General features: G+C 34.3%; 1 protein-coding gene across 1 annotated transcript in view; it reads right to left on the bottom strand.

Annotated features, from left to right (window-relative positions):
- LOC144438491 (F-BAR and double SH3 domains protein 2-like) overlaps positions 1-17,172 on the bottom strand; it is a 34,049-nt gene that overhangs the window by 13,852 nt on the left and 3,025 nt on the right. Inside the window, exons 4-7 of the mRNA XM_078127528.1 lie at positions 7,975-8,063; positions 6,991-7,135; positions 2,646-2,782; positions 780-972 (exon numbers count right to left, since the gene is read on the bottom strand). Coding sequence (XP_077983654.1) covers positions 780-972; positions 2,646-2,782; positions 6,991-7,135; positions 7,975-8,063 — 564 coding nt within the window. The remainder of the gene's footprint in view (positions 1-779; positions 973-2,645; positions 2,783-6,990; positions 7,136-7,974; positions 8,064-17,172) is intronic.

Below are 17,172 nucleotides of genomic sequence, written 5' to 3'. Positions count from 1 at the left end.
CACTACTGTATTGTCACAGCAAATTACACAACACACTACTCTGGCAATCAAAGTCTCGGTTTACTAAGATAGACACATACGTCAGATAGACACCAACTAAAAACACTGTAACAGTTGTTTGATGTGATAATTTACACAAGTGGGTGATAGCAGTGCCTCTGTTGTGCAAATCTAACCACCCTGTGATCAAGATAGTGTAAACATTGGAAGTCTCAAAAAAAAAAAGTCATGCTGCAATGTCATAGACAGTCATCAGAAATGTCAACCTACTTAGAGTACAATTAAACCAACATCTATTCAATAGCTTATATCAACATATATCACAACAATAGTTTCACTGTGTGTCTATCTTAGTAAACCTTGACCTCGACTTCCAGAGTAGTTCCTGAAACCATACTAGTGCATTGTAAATACTGTCATCTTTAGACATCTTTGTCAAATACAAGAAATTATCATGGTTTACAACTGGATCAAGTGCACACAAAGACCTCCTCTCTGGCATCATGTAAATCAAAATCCTTCACTGTATGACGTAAATCGCAAATACAAGTTGATTCCATAGTAGAATGTTTTTACAAGAATAAGTACAGTACATGTATGTCCATTGTATTAATGTCACACCCCTGCCTGGCTGATTACCAAATCACAATTAACCTTGAGTACCACATTACATTACATGTAACTACTGTAATAAATATTGTATGGACAATGTAATCTTGTCTAGACTAGGAAAGTAGGCGATCATAATGAGAGGCATATCTTTACAAACACTAACTTACTTCTATAAGCTCTGGTATATCTTTAGAATAGTATCTCTTTTGGTGAGCATTGGCTGCACTCGTATTAATTATATATTCATTTCTAGCAAATGTCGACCTCCTATTGCACAAATCCCTCTTGGTTGCCAGTTTGGCACAATTCTTCTCCAGTGCTGCTTTAGACTGGAATATCTTTACACTTCCTCTTTTGAGTCTGGAAAATAGAGAGTGAGAGACTTATTGACAAAACTGTAATAATCCTACACAGCTAGTTATATGTATGTATGTATGTATGTATGTATGTATGTATGTATGTATGTATGTATGTATGTATGTATGTATGTATGTATGTATGTATGTATGTATGTATGTATGTATGTATGTATGTATGTATGTATGTATGTATGTATGTATGTATGTATGTATGTATGTATGTATGTATGTATGTATGTATGTATGTATGTATGTATGTATGTATGTATGTATGTGTCTGTGTGTGTGTGTGTGGGCGTGTGTGTGGGCGTGTGTGTGTGCATGTGTACGTACATATGTATGTATGTATGTATGTATATTTATCTATATATTACGTACACATGTGTGGCTGTATGTCTATCTATCCATATATATGGTCACTAGTCTACACAACCATATTATTAATATTATTATTATTTCTTTATTTCAGGCCATCAAGATGTCCCATAAAAAATATAAAAACATACAAACACAAAGAAAAAGACAGACATATTAAACATTAAACTAGCAACTATCTTGTACTGTACATGACAGTCCTATAATTTCTCCAAAAGTTTGAACGAAAATATGCATCAGAGTCAATGCAGAGTCAATGCAGATTCAAATTAAAGTAGTGTATTGTTACTCTCTAGAATGCATCTGTTAACTGTATACAGCAACTTTTGGTGGAGCGATATAAAATTCAAATATCACTGGTTACACAGATATTACTAATGCTGACTGCACCTCTTAGGTCAAATACTATATGGCTATATAACTGTCTATCTATCTATATATTCACTAGTCTACACAGCTATATCACCAGGACTATGTCTGTCTATATATTTACGACACATCAGTGTGGCTGTACAACTGTTTATCTGTATATTCAGCTATATGGCTGTACAACTGTCTTTGTCACCAGTCTACACAGTTATATTTTGTATATGGCTGTAAGACTATCTGTCTATCTATATATTCACTACACAGCTATATATCACTGTATAACTGTCTAGCTATATTTTCATTATGTTCTGGCATGATGTAGCCAGAGTATATATATTCCAATTTTCCCATGACACACTTTTTCATCAAATCTATACACTACTTTCAACAAAGTCTGTCACCATATATACAAATAAACTTACAAACCAATTGGTAAAATCAATCAACATCCATATAAACGTATTAAACCTTTTTATTCAGACATTTTTGTATTATATAAATTTTAAATAGCAATTTTTCACTGACATGTCTAGCTGTCTTAGTTAAAAGTCTGCTAAGTAACAGTTTTCCTTATCAACTGACTTTGTGTTGTCTAGAATGTATTTGTATTTGTGTACTTCCTATTTCAAGCTTGCTAAATATAAAACTGTAACACTTCCACAGGAAGTAAAGGGATCCTTCCTGCTTCTGAAAATAAACTCATGATATTGTTTATTCTGGTAGAACTCTGTCAATAAAACTGCAAGTTCGTGGAACTCTGTAATTAAAACTCTGCAATGCCTCCCTACTGAGACTATAATTAAACCAAAAGACCATTCAATAGCTCATCACTGTTGTATCAACATGTTGTCACAATAGTTTTAGTTTGTGTCTATCTTTATTAATAGTAAACTGAAAGATTAATTATCAGGGTAATATATTTGAACCTACTTGTTTTCAGCATCTGCTGACTTCTCTCGGACTTCTTTAGCCAATGTTTCATTTTCAATATACGACTTCTTAGACTTCGTCATATCACGAATTGACATGTCTACTTCTTCATGTAATGCATTTAAAATTTCAGAACACTGTAAAAACAAAACGAAAACACATTTAACTATTAAACCATACATGATATCAGTGATTTGTTAAGTTTTGGACCAAAGTAACACAGAGTGGGATAAGAGGTCAAACTAATAAATTACTGGAGGAAGTCAAGTAGAGTTTATTTACCATCAACACCCAAGTAGGTAGTAACAATACACTCTTTTGTATGTATGTATGTATGTATGTATGTGTGTGTGTGTGTATGTATGTGTGTGTGTGTGTGTGTGTGTGTGTGTGTGTGTGTGTGTATGTGTGTGTGTGTGTGTGTGTGTGTGTGTGTGTGTGTGTGTATGTATGTATGTATGTATGTATGTGTGTGTGTGTGTGTGTGTGTGTGTGTGTGTGTGTGTATGTATGTATGTATGTATGTATGTATGTATGTATGTATGTATGTATGTATGTATGTATGTATGTATGTATGTATGTATGTATGTATGTATGTATCACAGTGTCATTAAATGTGCACAACAGTTCTGAAGGGGATATGTGTTATATTTGAATACCTACCATACTAATATTGTGTTAAACCTACACTAGGTGTAACTGAATTATTATTTTTTTCAGACAGCCAAAAACATAGTGACAATTATTAAAATACCACTAATTAGACACTGTACATGTAAATTAGAGACCTACTTTAATCTATAAACAGTAAAATAATAAGCTGAAATTATGATTCATGATTTTGTATATTGCACTGCTACATAAATCTGGGATTCAATACATCTCATAACGAACAATATTATGAATAAGTCATTTTATATAATAAAACAGTTTCAAAAACCATTCCAGTTGCAGCTAGCATAGTTCTAAAGAAACCCCTTGAATGATGCATGTAGTATGTGTTTAACATTCATGACATCATACCATGTGTCTACTCTAATAATCAGTGTCACTTGGTTGTAGTACTATACATCACAATTCACTGGCTTACATAATTTGACACTCGTATTCTGAAAGTAACATTCTGAAATCTTCACTGTGTAATGCTTCTCTCCCTGATTTTGTTACATTTGTGATGTACATTTCTCAAAAACGTTATTGTAATTTGTTTATATCATGTCTAACAAATTAAGATGTGAAAGAAAATAAAGAGTTATTTGGTAATTTGAAACAATTTATTCCTGTGTATTTAAATCAGTCAATTTATTCTCGTCACATCTGTGACATATACAGCCTCAGACTCTATATGAATTAAAATATACATTAAATTAATGAACACTGTCTCACATTCCTCTACAGTAACTTTACCACATGAAACCTGACTGACTATTGAACATTCACAAAATGTTTAAGTATAGTACATTGTATTACAAAAGCTAAGACATTTTTTACATACAAATATCTGTGTTTTTGCTAAGGTCTAGAAACCCTGTTAACAGAAATGGGCCAATCTGGTAAAACTACCATAATTTCTGATACATCATATTAGAATTTTGGTGGGGAAAATGACTGGGGAACTCGAGTAGATTTACCTGTTTACCCCACTTAATTAAAGCAAAAACACTGGTAGGGAACCCAGGTAAAATGACTTGGGAACTCAGGAAGATTTTACCTGTTTATCGCCCTTAATAAATACAGAAACACTGGTAGGAAACCCCAGTGAAACAACACGGAACTCAGGTAAATTAAATATTTTACTTGCTTACCATCCTGAATAAAAATACTGAATATGCAGGTGAATACCAGTCAAAATCCAATACTACTGTTTGTTTACAAAGTCTACAACCTGTTACACTGTAGTTATCGTATTGTTAGCACTGAATGGACTGTACGCAATAATATCCGGTCTGTCTCAGTGTCTGTGTTTCATAGAAATATGGATTATTTCAGATTTCCTACTTCCATTTAACATCTGCTACAGTCGTTTTTGTTTAGCTTTCTAAATAACTATGAATTCTATGATATCTATAATTACTCTGATGGTTTTTAACTCCACAATCTACTCCACGTTTTCTGTTTTTCTGGAGGATTTAATTTTCAATGTAAGGTTTGTTCTCTGCATGTAGTAAACAATAAAAAATAAAATGGTACATGTAAATGTATAAAGTAAATCAAATTATCTTCGACTAAAAAAAGTTACATTCTTTGCGAAATTTAAGTTATAGGATATTTTTAGTTTATTTCATACAAATTTTTAACACCAATATTTATTACTAGTTTGTTCTTTTTGTTTTGAATTTTTTTGTTTTGATTTTTTTTTTTTTGAATTTTTTTTTTGGGGGGGGATTTCAAGCCAAACGTTCTCCTCTGTTACTAGTTTTGAAAACATGGACTAAATCATAGACAGTGGAAAAGCTTCTGCATTATCTATGAATAGATCAATGAAGGACATTGTGTATTCACTTTAGACACAATAAAATACATGTACATGTAATTTTCACTATTATGCAAATTGAAACTTTTAAATACCCCTATCAATAAATCCTAGACATACACTACCTATTATATGTATTAGGAACACATGACTACACAACACTATGATTTGTTGTTTATCTAAAAGCCTGCTTTTACAACTCAAGCAGAACTGGATGGGACTGACATTAAGGTTGGGGATGTCAGCGTACACATCCCAGAATGATGGAATGAATATTAACAGGCGTCACTCAATGTAGTATTGTTATCACATACAAGACTTGGGGCAATATCCTTCAGAATGTCAACTACCTATTTGAAAATTGAGTAAATTTTGATGACTGTCAGTGGCATAGATACAAGAACTGAAGTGACCTATACATGTGTATATATATATGGGAAGCACTACACTGTTTGATAACACAGTAATCTATTGTCAATGACTACATATTGTTGGCAGTCCACTGAGCTATGAAATAGACACAATGTATATGTGTGCTGAGAGTCTCATCATGCATCACTACACAAACTGATTGTTCTGTTTTTTAACCTTCAGGGCTGTCCTTTGCAGCAATAACAATAATTTTTGACTTGTTTAAAAATAAAATGACCTTGTGCATGCAAGTAATGCAAATCAACTATTTTGTTGAGTTTGCACCTACCACCTACATGGAGACAACATAAATGCACACAAAAACGGAACAATTTGAAAACACTGGCAAATGTAGATTGTGTTGAAAACAATCCATTGTCATTTGAAATGGGAGTCCGTGTACATTGTGAAAAGGACAAAAATGGACATATCTGACCTCAGGAATGACCACGTCATTATGATTTAACTTATGCACTTAAATCGTGTCATCATGTTTTCACATGTGCAATAGCATTCAAATTATTTTGTCTTGGGTGTTTTCATGTAGATGGTCAAAAATACTTGAAATGGAGTCCGTTTAGAAATAGACACAAAGTATATGCCTATAGCATAAACACATGAAAGCACATTTAAATGAAAACAATGATGTTTTTATTTGAAAGTGGCTGTCATGTAAACACAGACAAAGTTTGTTGCAAGACTCATGTGTATGTATTGGTATTCACAGTTATGGTGTTCTCAGGTCACAGTGAAGTCCCAAAACCAAAATCCGCTTTACATATAAATGCAAGTAATTTCTTTCAGTAAATAACATTGTACCCTAAAGGCAGAGTTTAAATTTTGAAGAGAAAAAGAAGAACCCTCGTTTGTAAAAGTTTATTCTTTTCCATCTATTTCAATGTGAAAATCAAAATCGTTAGTTTTAACCATTGTTAAATGTAACTGGTTCCTTTGTTTCAACCGTTTGCTATTATCAGCTATTTAAGGCGTGAAGTTCCAAATCTAAAGTAAGTCATTCTTAAAATACATGTGATTTCTTTGTTTCAGTGTTAAGCTTTGTGAAAAGGCTTCATACCAATGACTTATCTTCTTCTGAAAGCCCACTAGTGTTTTCAGGTGTTTCTCAATGTGTGAAATGTGTGAAATACTGTGAATTTCCAAAAATCAGCATCACTTTCCCTTGTTTCATAATGCCAGTCATTTCTTTGTTAATTCTTTCAATCCCAGGTCATCGCCAAAATGCTCTCAGTAAGGATTCCATATGATCATTCTTTTGTTCTGGGCCCACTTCTTGTATAGTTCTATCAAACAACTGTATTTCATACCTAGATTTCTATTTCTGATGTGTGCCTAAGACAAGTTCATAGGTTCATGGCTGATGGTATTTGAATATTTGTATTCATTTGTGATTTCTTTGCTTCAGTCATTGTGATCTGAAGTAAAGTATCACACTACACTAACCTTCTTATGCAACTGTGATTTCTGTGTTTTCACTGTTTTAGCATTATCAGCTACTTCAGTGGTGAGTTTCTCAGCAGTAGCATATCTGGCCTTGGCAGTCCTCCCAGTTTCTTCAATGATGGCCCTCCATACATTAAGAATAGTTCTGAGAAAACAGTACGTAAAATTTGTTAGTCTTCAATAAAAATACATTAAGAATAGTTCTGGGAACACAATATGTAAAATTTGTTACTGTCTTCAATAATAGCCCTCCATACATTAAGAATAGTTCTTTATAAAACAACATGTAAAATTTTGTTAAGTTTAAGTTCAAAATAATTTCTTCCATCTGTAGTCTGCTACATGTATGTTCTACAATATCTACAAGTTTAGAATGATATATCTTCATTTTAATTTACAGAAACTCTTGCAAAGTCGAGCTGGGACATTCTTGGAGTGTAATATGCTCGGATTCTTCTTTCTGCTTTTCTCCCAGTAACAAAATTATGTACAGCATACTAAAAATGATTTTGTTACCATGGCATCAACTTATGACAGTAATTTCCATATTCATCATTTTAATAGTCACCTCAGAGAGTATATAAAACTTTATAGCACCTTACAGTACAAATGGGGTTACTTTGGCATTTCACTCACGTGACATGACTTCTTTTACACACACTCTAGACATTTTCAAATGCAAAATAAATTACAGTAGAGATGCTGTGCACAGAGGGATGTACATGTGTATAAACCGACAAGTTACTAGTATCATGCTGATTAATCCATTAAAATCATCAAGTCTATGTGTAACGTATTCAGCAGAAGCCTGTTTCTACTGCACTGTAAAAGTAATGCAATGCTTTATCACTTTTCAATGTAATTGGGTAAAGGATCCTGCCATGCATGTTGTACCTCTCTGTTTAGTTATTCTGGGGCTGAAATATGTCTATCTTTTGTGTCAAAAACCTTTTTGTAATAGGTACATAAAACTTCAGAAAGTACCTGTATTCTTTGCCATCTTCAAGATCAATATCTGGAGCTGCTGGGAACTTTCTTTTCTGATAAAAATCTTGAGCCAACTTTATCAAAGACTGCAAAATAGAAAATTGCAATAACGTGTTAGACGAACAAGTAACACTGTAATTAAACTACCCTTTTAACTCTAACACCTCTCACCAGGGACTGCCAGGAATTTCTGCTGTCCTGTTTTTGGATCTGATGAAAAGTGCAGCAGAATGTGGTTGTTTTCCATGCTATGACCCTTCAACATTACAATAACGTCCACATGAAAAGTTACAAAATACTGTACATGTATTTACTACTGTGGAAACCAATCAGTAGTCAATCTATCCACTTACTAAGACACATGTAGACACAAACTAAAAGTATCGTTGTTTGAGGTGGTAGATTAGACAAATGGGTGATAGTGGTGCCTCTGTCTATGAATCTAATCACCCTGTGATCACTTGAACATAGTAATTAGTATAAACACAAGTCCTAAAACATGTACATTGCCAGATCACACGTCACCATAAATCATTAAATGCCACCCTACTGTGAGCACAATTAAACCAACTTACATTCAAAAAACCTGAACTATTCTTGTGTTATGTTGATATAAGCTATTAGCTTTTGTTTATGTCTGTGTTAGTAAACCGACACCTCCATTACCAGAGTAGTAGATTGTATATTCTCACATATTAAATATATAATTACAACAACATACTGCACATGTTCAAAGGAAATATGTATATCTACATTTGAAAACATGTGGTCTGAATTACGCTGGAATATCAATTTTGATCTCTGTAACCCATGAATTCAATGTGACAGTTATAATACTTGAAAGACTTCCTCGGTTTACACAAAACAGTGGATACAGTAATTGGAAAATTATGTTTCTTTGTCTCAGTCCAAGACAAACAAGATCTCTGTAACCCAAGAATTCAATGTGACAGTTATAGTACAAAACAGTGGATACTGTAATTTGGAAAATTATGTTTCTTTGTCTCAGTCCAAGACAAACAATGTAGATTTTATACAAAGTATGCATTGACCAGAAATTACAGATACAACCTCAGCTAGTGGACTTGAGGTTCAGCCATCCTAAGTAATAATTGGATTATTTTGAAACAATCATTATTGTGATCACTCTGGCGTTGTACTCTTGTCATCTGGAGTACCGGTTTCATGGTGCATACATAATTGGATGGCTCTGGTTTATGTGGCTATTGATTGAGAACTTTTAGTGTTTTTATTATTAAGTAAGCAGTGTAAATCTACCTGAGTTCCCCACTCATTTAGCCCAAAGACTCGGCTATCTGACTCAACATACTGGCTTGACAGTGTGGTGAAAGACATCTACAACTTAGTCAACTAGTACAAGCCATCTAGCCAAGTCTCTGGGTTACCACTTATTTTAAATGGGGGTGGAGGTGGAGTGGGGGTTGGAGGTTTTGGGTGGGGGTAAATTAATGTAGAATGTATGTGAAACTGTGCCAGTTTTACAAGATTTCACTTTTCTGGGACATTCAGACACATTGGCAAAAAACACTAACATTATAAATCATAAGTATCTGTAGTCATAAAAATGACACAACTGTAGTTTTGTATACCCTTGTCTCAATCAGAAGTCAACAAACAATCAACTGATAGTAAGGTTGTAAAACTAAACACATTGATGATATCAGCATATTGTACTGGTTATAGTTAGGACCATAATATATGGTCATCAGACCATATGTCAATATTGTAGGATACAAGACAGTGTTGACATTTTTTAGTGTTCATGGTCATCCTCTTCAGACATGGTGAGTCGGTGGATGAAAATGTCGTAAACAAACAAACAAACAAACATGATGTAACAAATGGACTCTATCATCTGGCTGTATTATTGTCTAGAGACCAGTAGACTAAAAGAATCACTGCTGGAGGGCAGTCTGTTTCTGTCAAAGTGGGTGAACATTGTCTCAGACTCTGAGTGAGAGAATCAATGATAACACCAGAAAAAGGTGTTCATGTAGACGCTCTTACAGCCTCAGGAGCGTCGCTAGCAGAAAGTGCTGTTTTGCATGTACCGATATCATACCGCATATATCCTTGCTCACTAGGGAGAGTAGCAATAACACGGTGGGTTGCAATAACATGTCAAGGATTGGTTGGTCCTATGTAGTTGATGAGGGCACACAGTATATGGATATTAGATAGAGTACAAGTAACTGTGTGCAGCAGATATCAGTGCATACAAAACAGCCACTTCTGCTAGCGAAGCGCCTGAGGCTGTGAGAGAGTCTAGTGTTCATGTCCATAGTGTATTAACTCTCAAACTAAACATGGGAACAAAGTGCCCACTAATTCTTGTGTAACTTTTTGATAATAAAATTCTCCATTTGGCATTTGTGTCATGACTAAATATTTGTGCGTTTTTCTTTCCTCCAGTACACAATAGGCAATGATTTGCAAATCATTTGATTTTCAGTTCATTAACTGAATGCAAGACAGGCATATATTTTTGTAAAATTCTCACATTTGCAATCATACCAATACGCTTTACCAGTAATACATTGTAGAAAAATGATGAGAAATATATCATTTTTTATCAGTAACTGCCCACACATATTACGCATAAGTGGTTTTCCACACTGAATTATTAAACAGCAGTCAATTCCTAGAATCTAGAAAGTATTTTGTAATATCCTACGGGAAATCAAAGTTATACAGATATGAACTATTTTCCACAGTAAGTCACATGACCTTTCCTTGCAGATGTGCATGTGTAACAACAGTCATGGACTTGAATAAATTTGCCAAGGAGAAATGAGGTACACTTGACTCCATTTTGTATAGTAGCGGTAGTAAAGTTACATTATTGGAATCTAGTTTTTGAAGATTTGAGATTTGAGTGAGAAATGAGAGGTGTTCTGTTACTCTGTATTACTATTAGTTGCCAGACATTGAATTTGGGAATATTTAATCAGAATATGGGCTATAAAATGTTTCAAGATAATAATTCACAATATGAAACATTTCTGAATTTCATCATAGTTTTCAACAACTACTATACCCACACTTACATCTAACACGTCATGATATGACACCAAAATATCTAGTACTAATGAAAATATCTACTCACAGAATGCACAAAGATTTCTTGGGAGTGAATCCCAAATGTTCTCTGATATCTGGTGGTCAGTATAGTCAGGGATGTTTACATATACATTGACAGTGTTTACATGATTTAGCTGGACAATGCTGATAAACATGTATTCTTACAACAAAACACTGTTGTCCATGTTGTAACATCCTGTACTCCACATGTACTATTAGCATTGCAAAATGTGATATTTTCCATCCAAGTAAATTCTGTGAGTTTTTGGTTAGCTCCTGGACCTGACTACTTCTGTGCATTATTGAGTCAGTAACATTACAATTACATTCATAATGTTGTTACAAAAGACATATTAATTGCTGCTACGTATTTTTACATTTTTTCCTACCACATGAAAATTTTTCTCTGATGGAAATTTTTCAGTATACTGAAACATCCATTGTCCCGACATTGGCTTTGTGGACACTGTTGTACATTTAAACTATTGGATAACACTGTAAATATAGCTGCATTAGGAGTTGTAACCAGGGCATAATAATGTTTTTGATTACATAACCAAAAATATATTTATATTGTTAAAATACCAATAATTAGACACTGTGTGTATTCATAGGTAGATTTTACCCAATAAGTACAACAGTAATACTAATAGGTTGAAATAGTTATTGTGTTGGGTGCTCATTTACTCTAGGGTACACCCAAAAAATCAATTTGATAGGATTTCTTGTATAATATCATGTATACAGTTACACAAACATGTTTACTTACAGCTGATTCAACACTGTTCAAGGTGTGTGCTATTTCGAATGAGTCATTACATGTATATTAAGAAAACAGTTTCAAAATACATTCCAGTTGCGCCTGGTGCTGCTTTTGTAAATTATACATGACCCTGTACTAGCTAAATTAAACAAGAAGAGACAAAAAATTATAGCTTTTTTGAACAGCTTCATTCAATATTTTTGTGTACTACAGAATTCATGATGTAGGTGTCTGCTGTCATGATGAAGAATGACCTGGGTATAAATCCTTTATTTTTTTTTGCTTGTGTTCAACCTGGCTTACGCATGTTATAAATGCATACCCATGTTTATTCTAATACTGAGGCCTGTCTATATCAAAATTCAGCAAACATTTACGAGCCATCTATGAACTGGTACTCCAGAGAGTTCATCTGTCTGGTGAACATCAGTAACAGTAACCATAGAAACAACATTGCTAAGTTTGGCTATGTGAAGGAGGCAGTGTCATGAAGTAAATCCCACACTGAAGTACCAAACACCGTTAACAAGGTGATCGTTAACAATTTAATCGATAACTGATTTTTTTGGTGTGAAGGAGTTCATACAGTATGTCAAAATAACTGATAACGTATGGAATGACGTTATTGAAACGATAGAAAAAAAAAACATGTCAAAAATCAAATCAAATGGCATTCTGAAACTCATCACGCAACTTGTCACTGTAAATAACTTGATAAGGTTTTGATTGTTTTGAAAACTGTCTAAATATTGGGCTGCATGTTCAACATGACAAAACACTAATTGAATAACAGGCGAACACTAATCTAATCACCATGTATTGTATTGTATCATTTCTTTGAATACTGTGTGCTATTATAGTACAGAGGCTATAAATGGATTTGAATCCTTTTCAGTGTCGAGATAAATGAGAAGTCATGAACCAAAAGTTGTTCATGCAAATCCTGAAATGAGTAAGGCCCCACCTTTTAGAATGACATAAAAAGTGTATTAAGTAGAGTGCTGATATGATGAATGTACCATATGATATATGGACATTATGAAGCTACCCACAATAAACACTAACTTATTATTCGGTAGAGTTCTGTGCTTGATTAACACAAGTATGATGTTAGTGACTGTGTGCATGGCTTTGTTTAAATTTGAAATTTCATCTCAGCTCCTCATTCCTCTAGACGTGGAAGGAGAATGAAAGTCACAGATAGTCTTGGTTACCAGGCCTCTCGCCACTGGGGGCTCTGCCTACAAGACCACGTTTCAACTACCCCACGCCAGGGTCACACAGTTTGTTGTAGTTTAGATGTTGATCATGATGTTTGAGAAGTGATAACTTGTGGTGAAAGTACCTAAATCGTTTCACCTACAATGTTGGACTTGAACTATTCCCCAGCATGCATGGCTCTAATCGGTACTTCCTGCATGGGTGAGTTGGAATCTTGTTTCCACAGACTCTCATTTGGGGTGGTCTCGTAGAAGATCTCCAAGCGGCGAGAGGCTGTGTAACTGAGACTAAGCCACAGATAGCCTCTAGACTAGTGCTATCAGTGACACAATACAATTGTATGCCAGATTCCAAGTCCAATGATTAAATACATTACATTTATTTGTTTTACAATCATTGAACATCAAGATATCAATATACCTTACCTTGATAAATATTTGTGTCTCATTGTCAACAACATATATCTATTATTTATTGTTACAACATGGGTGTTCAATTTGGAACTTAGCCAGCTATTAATACAGCCAGTCTGAATTTTTTGAGGGGGAAAGGTGGGGGAAAACCCAGATGTACATAAATGTTTTGTTTCAGTCAAAAGGAATCATTTTATTTGGATTTTCATTCTGTTTACCCTGACAATACAATATTTTATTTGAACAGTTAAGTACTTGTATAATTATAGTAATGATTAACTTTATCAGCGTGCCAACAACCAACTATCAGTCTATCAAAAGTTCACAGAGGTCAAAGATCTTTACCTATCAACTGTGTGAATAGTAATCATCAACACAACTAAGCAACATGTATATTCATGTGTCTTGTATAACAATGACACAAGAGCACATGTGAACATGCATGTGACTACGTGGTGTCTGTTGCCTCATTGTCGTAAACCACAGCCTCTTTTACGGGACTGTCATCAGAGATAGACACACTGTCAAGTTCTTTCAGTGTCGCTGAATACATAACAGCTCTGGTTTGCAAGAATGCTGTTGCCTACACTGGTGTATATGCATACATGTATATGGTGTGTTTGTGTATGTGTATGTACCTGTGTGTATATTTGTATATATGTGTGCATCTGTGTACATGTGTGTTTTATATGTGTATGTATCTGTGTTTATATTTGTATGTACATGTATATGTGTGTGCATCGGTGTACATGTCTGTGTGTTTGGGTATCAGGAGAGGTTGTCCTGTATGTTTGACTGTCTTTAACAAGGCATGAAATGGTAACTATTTTGCTACTAGTAGTAGTACAACATAATATCCATACCATCACTTGTGAATGGTCGGTGTTAATCTGTTTATATCGTGAGCTGTGTTTTGCTTCGCTGTCTCACGAACAGAAACACAGATCACGGTGTAAACAGGCTAGGTCTGTGTGTATGTGTGTGTGTGTGTGTGTGTGTGTGTGTGTGTGTGTGTGTGTGTGTGTGTGTGTGTGTGCATGCGTATGTGTGTGTATATGTGTATGTGTGTGTGTGTGTGTGTGTGTGTGTGTGTGTGTGTGCACGTGCGCGCATATGTGTGTGTGTATGTCAGTACATCAGGTCTTAAATACAGCATAATATAATATCAGCTGTTACAGACGTGTATATATCTATAAGTATTGTATAGTGAATGAAATAATTCAGTATGTCAGAAGCAGACATGGCATGATTACCACAGAGCCAATGACCTGTCAGAGTTGGTTTCAAAAACATCATATTGTATATATCTATGTCTACATTCTGTAATGTATGGAACACATAATGCACAAAACATACAAAATAATCACAACGAGTAGTCAATTATCAGAGTTACTAGTATATTAAAAGTACAAATGTAGGTCACTTTACAGTGATATTGAAGTACTCGGTAAGAGCACAGGTCTAATGTGCCAATATACACCTTGGCCTTTACATAAACAGCTGTGATCTAATTTTATCAGATAATCCAGTGAATCAGGTAGGCGGTGGTAGTGTGTGTGTGTGTGTGTGTGTGTGTGTGTGTGTGTGTGTGTGTGTGTGTGTGTGTGTGTCTTGTTATATACAAGGGGTGATGTACTAAAAGATATCTCTAGAGGTCAAGGAATAAAAGGAATCCAATGTATCATCATCACTTTGATAGAACACATTTCAGTGTAATATCAATATAGACAAATTCTGTCAAGAATTCCGCCATGTCCAAAAAAAAACTTATTGTTTTCACCATTTCTATGACTATTTCTATGAATTAACTCATTTTAAACCCATTCTGGTGTATTTCATTTTCAATAGATCCATCAAACTTCTGCAAATATTTTTCAATCATGTGATTTTTTTCAACAAGTTTGCCTACTTGTTTTTTCTGTATCTCTGATCTAATTCAGACACTAGTATGGATATATCTGCTGAGTCTGATAATAAGTGTGGTAATTGTAAAGCAAGTAGCAAAAGACTGTATCCATGGTGAACCACATACACTGTTAAGTATTCTTCACATATTAAAGAGATAATGGATTAAAATTTTAATTTTAATTATATTTAATTAATTAATTAATTAATTACATATAATATACATGACTATTGCCACCTCTTTACTAGGTCATGTAATCATTAATTGATATCTGTAACTTATTAATTTATTTATTCACCTTCAAAGGACCTTGTACCTTGCAGTCTCCGCTTCAAATATCAGTCCACCAGAGACTAAAACTGGGAGGTTTTGACCAGCAGTGGACATTGAGATTGACCTTTCATACAAGTGTTAATTTCCTTTGTAGGTTTTAAACATTCCACACGATGATTATATCGGCGGCTGTTTATGGCTGATCATTTCATCTGTCTGTACTTCACCTACATCTTTATCTATCTATTTTTAGTTAATCATTGTACATATTTATTTGTTATTGTTTGTGTAGTTGACTTCGAATTAATCTATTAGATATCAGACAATCAGCATGCACAGATTACATTGGCATCTGTGTATAACTCACAATACACATATGTAGGTCATATACAGGTTAAAGGCCCACTTATATTAGGATTGAAATGTAGGTGTGAAAAACAGTTGTTTGGCAGAGCTATAGAAAAAATTGGTCCAGGCCAAAAGAATGGTCCAATGATCCAATGAAATTAAAACACAGCCCTCTGAAGGCCAACTTAATAGCCTAGGCACGGGTTAAAATATATGTCTAAAAAACAGGTGTCTGGCATAATACAGAGTGGAGGGGTTCGCTCCACTGTCCGTGGGCAGAGGTATTATACTATCAAAGAGGTTGGTGCAGAAAAAAAAGAACAATCTCATGTAATCACCATGGCTCCAATGATAAGCTAACACTAATTGGACAACCTGGGATTGAAACATGGCCCTTTAATACTACTGTGGGTTTCTTGATTTCTAGAAAAACATAGAAATCTTGAAATAACATTAACAATTGTAGGAATGGTTCAATGACAATATTTTAATTTAAGATTGCCATTAGGTTGTTAAGAAATGGATTCATGTAATGAAAATAACAATACAGGGAAATGTTATACTTTAGGCACAAATAGACATTATGATATGAAATGAGATTTATGTAAATATATATTTCACAATAAAAAAGTCTAGAATCTGACTTTATAGCTTTTAGTGCATGAGATTATACACAACATGAGTCGCAGTCATTATAGTCAGTGGAAAAAGCTCTATCATGTATAGTCACTTATAGGTACTTCAAGTCTAGCCTTATCTCTAAGTAACATGCCATACTATGGTAGCAGTGTTGACATGTATGAGTGACATAACACCTCAACTATATACTTCCCTCATTGAAATATGGTATATTGTTATCAAATTCTTGACAAAACAACACACAATGCAAACTTATTTGACCTGAAGTACTGAGACCACTCCAACCACAACAAAGTGTTTTATAAACCACTTGGAGCATTGTACTGTGTTTGACAATAGTATATACAACCATTATCAAAGTATGGTTTACACTTTCATTGTTTAGACTGGGGCTAGTATTAGTCTTAGAGACTAAAAAGAAGGAAACGCCCCTTTGTAACAGGATTACTTTACAGTTTGTTTTCCATAATATCAAATGACACCACATAAGACTTTGGTGGGTTCAGTATCCTGTTACACTTTTACTTTGC

This window comes from Glandiceps talaboti, chromosome 8, assembly GCF_964340395.1.
Source record: "Glandiceps talaboti chromosome 8, keGlaTala1.1, whole genome shotgun sequence".
NCBI classification, from domain to species: Eukaryota; Metazoa; Hemichordata; class Enteropneusta; family Spengelidae; genus Glandiceps; species Glandiceps talaboti.
Note: the sequence above shows the minus strand (reverse complement) of the source record. Positions and strands in the feature narration are given on the sequence as shown.